The 14,111-nt window shown below is 38.8% G+C and overlaps 1 protein-coding gene across 1 annotated transcript in view; it reads right to left on the bottom strand.

Moving 5' to 3' along the window:
• Positions 1 to 4,924: 4,924 nt before the first annotated feature.
• prkcg (protein kinase C, gamma) overlaps positions 4,925 to 14,111 on the bottom strand; it is a 35,186-nt gene continuing 25,999 nt past the window's right edge. Inside the window, exons 13-16 of the mRNA XM_037676261.1 lie at positions 9,551 to 9,631; positions 9,267 to 9,374; positions 5,922 to 6,062; positions 4,925 to 5,287 (exon numbers count right to left, since the gene is read on the bottom strand). Coding sequence (XP_037532189.1) covers positions 5,126 to 5,287; positions 5,922 to 6,062; positions 9,267 to 9,374; positions 9,551 to 9,631 — 492 coding nt within the window. The 3' untranslated portion in view covers positions 4,925 to 5,125. The remainder of the gene's footprint in view (positions 5,288 to 5,921; positions 6,063 to 9,266; positions 9,375 to 9,550; positions 9,632 to 14,111) is intronic.

Consider the following 14,111-nt stretch of genomic DNA (forward strand, 5'->3'; position numbering starts at 1 on the left):
TAATCCAATATTTTCCTACATACTTTAGGCTTTTAGCTTGTGTTCTAATTCCTTTATTTCAGCTGTTGTCAGCAAAAACCTTCAGCTCTCAACATTTATCACACATTTTAGCAGAAAAGTTTTTTGTTTGTTTGTTTAAATGGCTCAAATGTTACAAGAAAACATCTGTATTTTAATAATGCTCTTTTGTCTTCTGTAAAATACATTTTTACGCTTAGTGACTTTTCCTGCTTCAATAAGAATGGAGAAAATAAAAGAACAACCTGTCTAACAAAATAAAACACAACTATAGTGAAAACTTCAAAGAGTCACAAAAAGAGAGAAGATGTTTAATGAGTTTGATTCAAACTGTGGAGGTGAAACTAATTTAAAGTCAAAGATGAACTGATGCATTCATTTATTTGGCTTTTATTTGCTATAAGGAATTTTACCAGCCCTCCCTCCCTTCTTGGTGCCCATATTCAGGCATTTTACCTTGTTTTTAATACATCTTACTTCTCTTTTCTGTGATTTTTATATTTCTGGCCATTCACATCTTTTATTTAAAATTGTTTTATTGTACGACACTTTGGTCAACGTGGCCGTTTTAAATGTGCTCTATAAATATTGTAGATCTGTTTTGATCGGCAGAAACGCAGCAGATCAATTGCTGTAAATATTTTCATTATGAATGCAGCTGAATTAGGATTCCTTTTTTCGTAACTTAAGAACGTCCCGTCTCCTTTTCTCCTCCTGCCCTCTCCTCCTTTGTCCCCTGTGGTCCGTGTCCTTTTATGCTATTTTTAGCTGACTGGTGGAGGGATCCTATATTTTTAGTAACGATATCAATAGTCTGCAGCACACTCTGACCTCAGGGCGAGAGCACGAGAGAGGGAGAGAGTTAGAAAAGGATGAGCACGAGAGATCGAGCAAAGATAGAAGCAAAGGAGGAGGAGGAGGAGGAGGAGGAGGAGGAGGAGGAGGAGGAGGAGGTGCTGAAGAAAAGAGATCATGTCACAGTGACAGTGACATGCAGAACTCTCCTGTGAGAGCCGAGGGTTTGGTTCATGGAAGACAATGTTAAAGAAAAAGGTTGGGAGTTGATATTAGATTTAAAAAATGCAGGATTTTCTTTTTATTGTAGGTTTAAGTCCCAGTGGGATGTGCATGAATGTTTCTTCAGAGAGAAACAGAACTGCCAGTTGAATGTTATTCTTTTTCACTCCTTTTCAGATCAACAGCAAACCTTTGTCAGATTTATTTTCATGTTTACTTAACTCGGATCTATGAATCATAAAGCATGAAAACAGCTCCTGGATCGCCACTGACAGCAGTCAGGTACTGAACTGAAGATGAAGATGGAAGCAGCCGAAGTCCAAATAAAATCTCTCAAGAAAGACCGACTGAGACAAAAGGCTGCTTAAACCAAAGTTAATGCAAACATTTGGTGCTCGGACACAAGAACATACATTCAAGTTTTAAGATTAACAAGTTGGGATGACTTCATCTAACCATTACCAGAATAGAAATAAGAAAAAAAAAAAAAAACAGATTTTAAGGAAGAAGACAACAGTGAAGACACCAGTATCACCAGTAACTAGTCAGCAGTTGTAATAAAACATGAACAGTGTAAAGCTTTAACTGCAGAACTGACAGAGGAGTAAAACGAAGACGCTCGGAGGAAGGAGAGGAGGAGGAGAGGGGGAGGTACAGAGGGAGAGGAGAAGTTGATGAGATTTTAATGTGAAGGTCAACTTGTTATAACTCAGATCTCTACAGGGATATTAGTCTCATCTCGGCGCTGGAGGGGCTGGAGACGGCAGTCAGGAGGAGGGAAGAGGCTGAGATGATTTTTTTGCTGCTTCGACAGCTCCGGTCGCACAACAAACAGAAGGGTCAGCATCTTCTCCGTGTGAGATTGGCCTCTTTTTTTAAGAGTATGTGTGAAAGTTGGGGAGTGACAAGGAGGTGTGTGGAGGAGACGGAGCAGGAGGCATTTCTCAGCAGCTTAACAGGAAAAGAGACACGTCACCATTCTGCTTTCATGACTTTCACCACTTTGTTTTTATTTTGATGCCGTTTTGCCAGCTCATAAAAACAAAAGCTAAACTAACAGACAGAAATGATCCATCGTTTGTCGTTGACCGTCACATATTTCCACTCTGCTGGAAGGCTGTGAGATGTGGCGTTCGACTTTAAGTCAAGCCAAGTTAAAAACTAAAGGGGAAACATATCTCCCCCTTCAAATGTGATTTAACAGGATTTCAGAATAAAACCATGTAAAGAATAAAACACAGTTAATGTGAGTGTAAATAAAGGTGGTGGATGTTGCAGCACCTGCTCAGACAAGTTTCAATCACAGCACTGCTAGTATTTTTTTTCCATGTATTGAACAGTCCCATTGAGTTTAACTTGTAATGACCCCTAATCAATGCAGTGAGCACATCACTGCACTGTAAAAAAAAAAAAACTTCTTGTATTCACTGTACTTTTATGCTAACAAGCCTCTTTGTGGGGGAAAAACATTAGGTTAACGTTCTTTAATTTAAAAAGTCTATTTGTTTTTCCTGCAGAGTAACAAAGAAAAATAATACTCGACTAAAAATGATAAAACCTCGCAGCTCAAACTTGAGTCTTAAAACAAGAGTTGGGGGTCCTGCTGAAAGGTTATGAACAATTATTGTCTTACCTGTTGTAGACCGCTCTTTGAACTTCATTTTCTAGGAACAGTTTAATTCTGAGCACACCGACAAGCAAACGGTTAGTTTGGCCAAGAAGCATGTGGACTGCTGCCATCTTAAATCTCCAACATGTAACATGTTTATTGATGTTGGATCAAATGGAGATGAATAATGCCATTCTGTCTACTTTTTGATGTTTGTATGATTTTCTTAATACTCAGAAGAACTTTCATGTGCAGAGAGGGGGTTCTGTCTGAGCTTTTGTTTTTGTTTGTTTGTTGATTTCTTTTGAACTGACGACACCCAGGGAGGCTGCTGAACGTGCTGTTAAGACCATCATCATAGGGGCGTGAGGTGATGCTGGTGCTTCTCCACCTGACTGGACTGTTTGCACTGGGCGGGTTTTCCACCGCATGCATGAGCATCCTAACTTGCAAGAGAGGTTATTAATAAGTGATAAAAATTTATGAACGGGGGAAGCATCATGTAAACATCTTGATGCTTTTATTTCAGCGCTGCTCCATCTTGCAAGATTAAATCCTGGGATGAGAAAGATCTTCTTTTCTGTGTGGCTTTTTTTTATTTAATGGGCTGATGATAGGATAATTAAATTATCCAACATTTTTGGTTAATTACCATGTAGTTTATGCAAACACTATTTTTTTAAACCATCTGATTATTTCTATTCAGTTCTATGGCTGTATGCAATTGGAATTAGGAGTAGCAACTAGCTGTGGCACTTCCTGTGCAGCCTGGGGCAACTTTAGCAGGAAATATTTCTGATGGAACACCCAAATAATGTAAAACTGACAGTGGTAAAGGTTTAATAAATATCATGGATAAAAACTAGAATAGAATGGGGGATAAAATATATTTTTAGATGTATGCATCAAAACAATAAGTTTGGAATTAATTTTCAAATCCCAAATAATAGATTTTGTTGGTTGTTAATCTGTGTTGCCACTTTCCGAGCATCGGCAGAGTAGTTGCTGTGCGATGCTGTTTGTCCCAGCAGAGTTACCGTAGTTTCCTGTATTTGAAACATGTTGCAGTAAATTTGTTTTCACATATTTTTATCATACTGTACAATACTCTCTATTAGTCTGTAGCACTTGGATTTACTATATCATGACTTTCCTTAGTAATGACTGAAATGTTTCATTTGTGCTTAAATCACCAGTGATAAACATGATGCTAACCATGTTAGCCTTTCTATTACGTTTTCAATGTTAAATTAGCATTGATGCTAACCACGTTAGCTTTTCTATTACATTTTCAATGTCAAATTAGCATTGATGCTAATTGTTGGTCAGCGGTCTGTAAACAAAAGGGCTTTTTGACAAATGTTATTGCGCACTCTTTATTAGACATTAAGACATCTAAACCAGTGTTCATTTATGTAAAATAAGCCACAATCATTTAACTTTAAAGACAACTGAAATATATTGTTTTATTTTCATAACACAGCCCCCTGAATCAAATAAATCAAATCCCAATGGCTAAAGATTTCCGCCCCTACATGAACTTCTATGAAGTTTTGAGGCAACTTTTGAAAAATGGCAACAATCCACTTAAGTCTTGGTCTCGCTGTGACATGTTACTGATCTGGCCAGAATTAAATAGTTTTATTTTTCAAACCGAGGTTGTTCAAAGAACTATCTACAACAGGTAAGATAGTAAGTCTTTATAACCTTTCCACACAACTCCAGTTGTAAAAATATGAAGTACCCCTTTAACATGAGGACCTCCTCCAGTGACGACAGGATGAAACGAAGGAACGTGAGCTGGAGGGGGTGGAGGCAGTGCTGCTGCCCACAGTCACACTGTGCCCACTGTGTCGTTTATGCATCTCAGTGAGTCAGACGACATCACTGTAATGACGTTAAACTGAGAGGTCGAGCCGGGTCAGAGCCGTCTGAGGGTTTTTACTGTGCCGTTATGAAAAGATTATGAATAGTTTCACTCACTATTAGCACGAGACAAATATATTTTTAGAGAGACACATTTTGGAGATGGGTTTGTTGATTGTTGTGATGGAAACAAACCTTTCAAAGTCTATAATGTATTGTTTTTATGCAGCAGCTGCAAGAGTGAAGACCTCAAAGAAAATTTGCCTGGCAACAGCTTCAAATACAGTGATGGGAAAAGTGATGGATAATGTTGCGCTAAAAAAAACTATCTGCATGCAAACAGAGTCATACTTCAGGTTGATACAATATTCTTATCTTAGGACACATTAAAAAAACTAATTTGTATCTAAGGCTTTGTATTGTTGATGCTCGTGTGTAATTAGCACATATTTAAGTTAAAAAGGGTGTGTAGACACCAAACGATGTGGGCATTTTCATGTAAACGTCAGAAATTGTTTAAACGTGAAACGCTCGCTGCCAGTTCTTGTGCTCAAATTCTCTGCTATGAAACTAGAATTAGAAGCAAAAGAGACATTCAGAGGAGGACGTCTGTTTTCAGACGGCTGTCAGAGGCGAGGGGGCAAACTCTGGGTTGAGGAAAGAGAAACCCTGGAAGTCCTCCTGGTTGATGACTGCCAGCACGTCTGGGTCGGACGGAGTGAGGACCGACGGAGCGGCTGTGAAGAACTTGTCGAAGTTCTCACCTTTCTTCCCACCCTGATGGCGAAAAGGCACAAACATTCATTATCTAGATTAGAGCATATGATTACACCCACATAAAAAATGTTTTATTACATTCCACCAACACCTTTAAAAAAAAAAAAAAAAACTATTAAAAGAATGTAACAGCTGATATGTTGGCCTACTCACACCCTCGCTTTCTTTTTACAGAGCCACAGTGTTTTAAGATAAAGCTGGTCACACATCTTCTCCATCTCCTTAACACTACATGACAGCCGTTCTGCTGGATGACATGAATCTCATTTGGCTAATGGGCTTGGCCTCTCACCCCTGAGCTCAGCCTGCTCTCCCTTGGCATGCTTCATCACCGGCAAGTGGGCCAGCAAACTAGCGAGCGGCAGGCTAATGATGACATGCATTTGCATATGGAGGAGTAAGAAACAGCCCAGGCTCAAAGGTCCTATCTGTTATGGCTGGACTTTCTGCTGCTGAGGGCTTGGAGCCCATCAGAAGCGGCTCAGGTGATGAAAGGCAGAAAGCGGTGATGATTAGGTGAGAAGAATCGAGCGAGAGAGGAGACGATGAAAACAAAGTGACAACGTGGGAGTCGGAGAACGAGGAGACCGATGGAGGGAAGAGCAAAGAGAGAAGGAAAGAGACAAGTACTGACAGTTCTGGGTTTGAACGGCGGCTGGATCTCCAGTCTCTCCAGCCGTTCCCAGTCGATCCAGTGGAAGAACAGATGATCCTTGATGTCCCGCTCTGCGTCCTCTCCTCCACCCAGACGCTTGCCCGGGTGCTTTGTCAGGAGCTAACAAAAACACGAGGAACAGAGTGAACTTGGCCGCAATTCCAAACGAGTTATTTACCTATTTAAACTTCCAAACAAAGTTCAGTCAGGCCATCTGGATGGTTTCTTTTGTTTTGGTGAGACGTTTCGTCCTTCATCCAAAGGTCTTCATCAGGCCGAGGAGCCACAAACACAGAGTCCCACAAGCAGCACACTCGCATAGTGGGGAAAAAGCAGTTTGTTGGTGAAAAGATGGTTTCTGGGGCCCGTCCTCTCCCGTCAACTCCTCTCAGTTTGTTGCTGGCTTCTCGGACTGATGAAGTCCTTTGGATGAATGATGAAAAGTCTCAAAAAAAAAGAAACCGTCCAGATGACCTGACTGAACTTTGTTGGATTTTCCACCTGGATTATTGAGCATGAACGTTGACATTTAAACTTTCATTCACGCACAGTAAAGCTTGATTTTGTTTCCACTTTAAAGGCAAGGGTTAACATTTGTGCAAAAACCCGATTATATCCATTCTTTCAGAGTTTCTCATACGATTAAACTCATTTTGTTTTTTTGTATTTAATTACGAACAGAAAGCCAGAGGGGACATTTTACTGTATACAGCTAAAACATAAACAAGTGTTTGAAGCTTGGAGGCAGCACTTCCTCATTATAGTTTATGCTTGTGTACTCATTATAAAGCGGCAGCTACTTAATGTGTGTTATAGCTTAGTTTAGGATTAGGAACCAGATCCTGGAGGGAACAGTGAGCCCCGCGTCGTCAAGTGATAATACAATTGACAAAACCCAAAACAAAACTACAGATCGGTGTCTCACTGCAAGAGAATGCGTCAGCTGATGTTTGACTATATACAAACAAATACTTGAAAAATGCTGCAGGGAAGAATGACTGAAATTGCATTTAATGCCTCACAGTGCAGTTTTGATGGAAATTGTACAAAAATAAGCTCATTAAAGGCGTTGTACCTACATAATATTATCTGTGGAGCTTAAAATACATTAATTGAAAGAATCTGACTCACACCACAAGCAAAGTGTTTGCTAAGGGTTTTAATTTTCAACCTAAATGTTACTGTAATTTAGGGAAAATGCCTTGAAAACTAAAAAAAATATGTTTTTAAAACATGAAAAATACAATTTGCCATCTTAATTTCTTAAAGAAGTCACTGCAGAGGCTGTAAAATAAAACACAATATTCCATGAGAGCACAAATGATAACCCTTAGTTGTGTTTTTAACCTCATGTTAATTAGTGGGTCTTGGGTGCAACGCAACAAAAATGTTGCAAACACCAGTCAAGGCCAGCTCCTTCTCTTTTTATTTGTCAGCGATAAAGGAAGAAAAAGGATTGTGGCTCCGGCAAAAAACTGAAATTAAAGCTAAGGGAGTGCAGTCTATCTTTTAATCCAAACTGCATAAACAAGTCAGCATAAATACAAAAATGCTGAACTGCTCAAATACGGTAGTTGTGGCCAACAGTATAAAGAGTTGTAGTTTGATACAATGTAATACAATATAATATTATACAATATAATTTCCTTTAATGTCCCTTTAGAGAAGTTCATTTTGAACTCAGTGCTAAACTAACAGCTGCCTGTAGAAAAAGGTCATAAATAAATAATTATAGCAGTAAAAAACAATACAAGTGTGATTCACCTGTAAAACACATTAAACAATTTTATTTCTAAAACAATCTATAAAGATCCATATAAACAAAAAGGGTCCCAAAGGATGACAGTATTGTTCAGTCCATATAGCCTTCTGAGGCTTTTGGAAAAATTAAAATGTTTTCTTAACAAGCAGTATGTTGATGTCAATCAGAGGTTTAAATAGTGAACGTTAGTAGTTTTCAACATGAGTGTTTGTCTGGACTGGAATTCAACCGGAAAGCAAGTAAACCTTTGTAACTCCTACACACTTGAATGTATTGTGTCAAAAATACACAATGTATAAGAATAGAGGTTTTATTTCTTTTTCCTTTTGCTTGTCCGAGTGGAGGAACTGATTTTATCCACTGTTATGGTGAAAATGACAGATGTAAAATCTTAAAAACAGCTTAATCAAGGGGACATAACACTCCTAAATCCTAATCCTTAATCCTAAAGTAAACAAAAAATTCTTGAAATCAGCTTGTTCAAGAGTGCATAATTCTCAATTTGGTAAAGCTTTTATTTGTATCAGGGACTCTATCCTTGTTATAAGACACATTTTCTTAAATGATGCATGACTTATCTTAAAATCTGCTTAGTCAAGGGGGCATAATAAAATTAGGGTCTAAAATCCTAAAATAAGCAAACAATTCTTTAAATCAGCTTGTTCAAGAGTGCATAATTCTCAATCTCTTTCCTTGTTACAAGTCAAATTTTCTTAAATGAAGCATAAAAAAATCTTAAACTCAGATTAATGAAGGGGGCATAACACTCATTCTAACAAAATATTTCTTAAGGAAAGCCATCTTTGCTTGTAAGAAGTGGAACTTTTTTAATTTTTGAAAAGTTAGTTTAAAGGGACACTGTAGTTAGAGTCATTTGCTAGTTTTAAGAATTCTAACCAAGCAACTTTTGCTTACCCCATTCACAGATTTTTTTCTTCTTCTCAAAATAAAAAATAGGTCATATTTAGGAATATTTGGCTTATTTCAAGTAGTGCTGTTTTTGCAGTGCAGGTGTAACGGCGGAGCCAGAGGATGGCCAGTGGTGGTCGTGGTCACCATAGATTTACCTTCTGCCGACCCAGTCATTTGAGGAAAATATACTTTTAAGGAATAAGGTGGCTGGTTTACACACATATGGTAGTGACCATCTTGGATTTTGACTTGGCAACCTAATTTTTGATTAAAAAAGCTTTTTTAAATAAATGGAAGCAGCCACAAACCAAATTAAAAGTCAGCACGTTGCTTATTTTTCACATTGTCCAACTCACATTTACATATTTACATATATGGTGGCTGCCATCTTGGATTTTGATGTTGTAACCTAATTTTTGATGGTGACCTTTCTTACACCTACATGCAGCCACACACCAAAATGGAAGTCAGTAACTCAGTTATTTTTCAAGTACGAACAGACGGACGGACTGAGGGTATTTCTAACTCCCCCTCTTTGCTCTGCGACCGCGGACAATAAGCTTAATGGAATTTAATTTCATTTTCTGATACAAATGTGTCCTCAATGTCCGCGGGCTTTGACTTGAACGTAAAAGGAGAAGCAGACTTACTCCTTTGCAGATAGCTACAGCTTCACGAGAGAGAGTTTTTGGGTACGAGACGCTCTGCTCCATGATGGACTGGAACAGCTCCTCTTCATCTATACCATCAAATGGTGGCTTTAAGGGAAAAAAAAAAACCATTTACATTAAGTTGAACAAAAAAACCAGTGGGAGAAGTAATGTCAAGCATAATGAATTATTATAGTTAAAGGTTTTTGTAGTGATTACAAAATACTGGAGGCTCAAGTGTCTACGGTGTTTTACGTGATTATCAGGGTAAAGCTGAGCGTTACCTGTCCTGCCAGCATTTCATACAGCAGAACTCCATAAGACCACCAGTCCACCGCTTTATTATACGGCTGATACGCCACAATCTGAAAAGGATGGAGAGGAAATGTAAGGACATCACAGGGAAGTGTGGCGGGGCAAAGATAAGGAAAAAAAAAGTCAGAGGAGAGTGAAGGAAATCAGCGTTTTAGGAGTCGGGAGGCAGAACCAGCAGGACTGAACAGGAGAAAAGAAGCAGTGAGAAGAGGAAATGCATTATTGAGACGTGATTTGTGTTTAACTGCTCTTATCTCTTTCTCTGCGTGTGTGAGTGTGTGTGTGTGTGTGTGTGCACATGGGAATGAGGAGCATGAGTGAATGATCCCCCTCCTCCCCTCTGGGGAATTATATTGTATTGCTTCCCAAATGGTAGTTGCAGCAGAATCAATGGGTGTTTATATAAGAGAGTCAATACCTGCGGGGCTCCACAGAGGTTCATGATATCAAAGATGAGAGTAACAGTCGAGTTCTTCTTCTTTCTCTCCAAGCACTTTGGTAACAGCTGCTGTTTCAAATGTGCTTTATAAATAAAGTTGACTTGACTCTTCTGTATCACTCAATTACAAGACCGCCATCCAAACATGCACTTGCCTCTGTTTATTTACACAGACACCCACACATCTGTCTTTTAAACATGTTATAACCTTAACTTCATGCACACACAGACAGATAATGCAAATCTATAGGAAGTAGATGTTTTTTTTTCCCCCAGTCAGGTGCATCCAAACAGAATTTGTTTGTTGCAAAGCTACTTTTAGGACACTTTGGATGTAATTTTCCTGATAAAGCCCAGCAATGAACATGCTACAGAGTCACTGTCTGATTACATCACTCTACCTTCAGATTCACAATTTAGAAACTAAACATGATTTGCCTTTCCCCTTTTTTAAACATCGGATACAACATCTGACTTATGGTGTCATTTGTTTTATAGTCAGCAACAACAACCTGAACATAAAAGCCGTGTTTTGGTCCCACCCACTCTATATCAATGGTGTGATTGGTTAATTTTCCTTGTCTGTTATTAAACAGACTCATGCTGCAGTCATGGACCGAACTCAGCCTTCTGTCCCGACAGTGAAGTCGTAACCAATGAGGCTCCTTCAAACATGTTTCTGCCTGGAGACATAAATTTAAAGAATCCGATTGGATAACTGGCTTTTCATTCATTAAAATGTTTCTTGCTCACCTTCAAAGTAGTTCACAGAATATAAAAAAATTAGCAAATAATAAGAAAAATTCTACATTGAACAAATATATACAGTAGTCCCTCGTTTATTGGGGGGATCCGTACCCTGAAGCCCTGCGATAAGTGAAAAACCACGAAGTAGGGATGGTAGCACAAGTAGCAAGTTGTTGTTTATTTTAGTATTTATATGCAGATATATATTAATGTGTTTTAAACCCTTCCCACACTCTTGCAATATTCCAAACAATGTTTATAAACTCTAAATGCTCTAAAAGAGCACAGAATGTCATGATTTCAGCTCTCTGCCACCTGCAAGCGCTCTTGGCCACGCCCACTTCTCCACTCTGCACGGAGATCAGCTGATCAGCTGCAGGAGGAAGCTTATCCTGCAGCTGTGGACTGCACAAAGGTGCAAATAAGGTGTAAATAATTTATTTTAAATAAAAGTTCCGTGCCAATCGTGCGGCTCATCCATCAATCAGCCAATTGTGTATCATGTCCAATCTTACTTTGAAAAACCGCGATAGAGCGAGTCCGCGAAAAATGAACCATGAAGTAACGAGGGACTACTGTTTAATATATATAATTTATTTATTTAATTTTTTTCCTTCTTCTTTCGGCTGATCTGTTCTTCAGGGGTCACCACAGCAAACTAACTCTCACGAAGACGTAGCAATTGTTTTTACACCGGATGTCCTTCCTGACGCAACCACAGACCACCGAGCTACCACAGCCCTCTGTGTGGAGCAGAGAGTTGCTATCTAGGACTCCCAGAAGAGCAGATGGTGGAGGTTAAGGGCCTTTCTCAGGGGCCCAGAGTGGGGCAAATGAGGGTGGAGTCAGGTGTGGGTGTTTCACCTTTCCCACCCACATTTTGATGTTGTCAGTAACGGGAGTTGAACCGGCGACCTTCTGATCACTGGCCCACCTTTTCTAACCTCGACACATATAGGGGAGTAGTGGTGTAGAAGTCAACTCCCCATATGCTGTAGTTAGTAGAGTTGTTGCCTCTCAGCTGGGGGCCTTTCTGGGTGGAGTTTGCATGTTCTCTCCGTGTTTGCGTGCGTTTTCACCGAGTACTCCGGTTTCCTCCCTCAGACCAAAAACATGCATGTTAGGCTGATTGGTAACTCTAAATTGTCTCTAGGTGTGAGTGAGAGAGTGAATGGTTGTTTGTCTCGTTTGTCTCTATGTGTCCCTGTGATGGACTGGAGACCTGTCCAGAGTGTCCCCCGCCTCTCGCACATTGACTGCTGGACATGGGTACCAGTGACCTGTGACCCAAAAAGGAAGAAGTGGGTAAATGCAGAGGTGTAGTCTACGCGATATGCGGGAATACAGAGTATATCCACTAGAAAAGCTTAAGAATTTCAGTATACCTACTTAAAAGTACCCAGTGATACATGACATATCATTAGGCACATGTCAGTCATATGTTAAATGGCACTTAAGTGCTTCCATAACAATCTATCAGTATACATTGCTTGTTTATTACATCCGCTTATCCAGAGAATTATTGTATAATTATGTACTTAATACTTGAACATGTTTTGCTTTGATACCGTTTTATAAATTCTATAACATCTTTTTAATACGAAGTCAACTGCTGTACAAAGCTTCATTTATTGAAATATAAATATCAGAGAAATTTTGAAATGTTCAATATGTTTAAAAATCAAAATAAATTGACGATTACATTGTACTAACCGGCGTACTTTGGTTTCTAAGCACAGCATACGGACCAACCGCCGTAAGGTTAGTTTTACGTTGGACATTCGGTGTCTAACGTAAAACTAACTTTACCGCGGTATACCCACTACACAAATGTATAATACACCACTGGGTAAACGATAATGGATGGACAGATAATATACAGACAAAGCTTTTGTGAATTTCCCAGTATGTGTCAAACTGAGCAACCCTGTGGTGTCGTTTTCTCAGAGGATAGTGAGGTAAAAAGTGAGCCTGTTTGACTAGTTTAGGTACATGTATAAAAACCAGATGTTGACATCCTCAATGAATGAAGTGAATATCTCAAGCTAAACTACCACTTCTGTGAAAAAGCTTGGCACCTGTCAGCTAAAGTCAAATTTTGTCTGAAGAGTATAAAACAGAAATAAATCTACAAGTTATTAACATTGTCTCATATCCAACATGAAAATACTTCTGACTTCTTGTTGGAAACATTTCAGAGGTACACCATTTCACCAAATTATCACCATGGAACATGATGTGAAAGAAGCTGTGGTAGTTTGAAGCGTTTCTGTGAGAGAGGGACGCTCTCAGCTGTGAGACTGACGTGACGTGAGAACTTCCTGTTTGACTGGTGTGAAACTCTGTGAGGAGAAACATAAAAAAAGTTTCGTTTTTTCTTTCACTTGAATAATTGTAACTTTGATTGGCACCCACTTAACTTGAAAAACCGGGGCAGCAGAGCAGAACATTAATTTCAAATTGAATTGAAACTTTTTAGCTGATAGGAATTGAGTATTTTGTCCTTTATCGCTTACAGTGGAAACCCATTTGAAATGGATTCCTTAAAGGTTAGAATTAGCAACAGCAAAATAGAAAGAGTCATGAGTAAAAAGGAATCCATTAAATGTAGCAGCCAGTCTGTTTTTATCACACGTCAATAAAAAGCAGACAATTATGTTTTTGCTTGTGCCTGTGTGCGCATGTTGTCTATTTGCAAAATATCTCACGAACCACTAAACGGATTTTAATGAAACATGCAGGACGTAATCACTATTATAACATTTACAAATTATTAGATTTTACAGTCAACCTGATTCAAGTTTGCCGTCAAAGACAGTTGGCTTTATAAAACACAAAAAGTGCTACACCTCAGTTTATTTTGACAGATACTGTATTAAAAGCAGGTGTGGTAGTAGCTGAGACTGATACCTAACACACATTTTGAGCAATAACAGAATGCACTAGATCTTTGTAAAACATTTGCTGTGAACTACCGATTTTCGCAGTCAATTCTGTCTGTCTGTTAGCAAAATATCTTGTGCAAAACTAGACGGATTTTATTGAAAGTTTCTGGAAATATTCAGTGAATGTACATCTATACCTGATTAACTTTTGGCGTTAACTTAAATAAAGATGTTTGCTACAGTCAATCGACTTTAAAAAACACATAAATGGCTAAAATACAGTTGTTTTTACATATTTTGCGCTCCAATTTGGTGTAGTTCTAGAAGAGAGTACTTCACAACACATACTCTGAGTGCTGTTCAATACATAAGATCTTTGTTTAAAACTGTAACATTAACTTTCAGAGTCAGCCCTGTTTGTCTGTTAGCAAAATATCTCATAAACCACTGAATGGATTT

The sequence above is a fragment of the Nematolebias whitei genome, chromosome 5 (assembly GCF_014905685.2).
Source record: "Nematolebias whitei isolate Nwh7 chromosome 5, NemWhi1, whole genome shotgun sequence".
Classification (NCBI taxonomy): domain Eukaryota; kingdom Metazoa; phylum Chordata; class Actinopteri; order Cyprinodontiformes; family Rivulidae; genus Nematolebias; species Nematolebias whitei.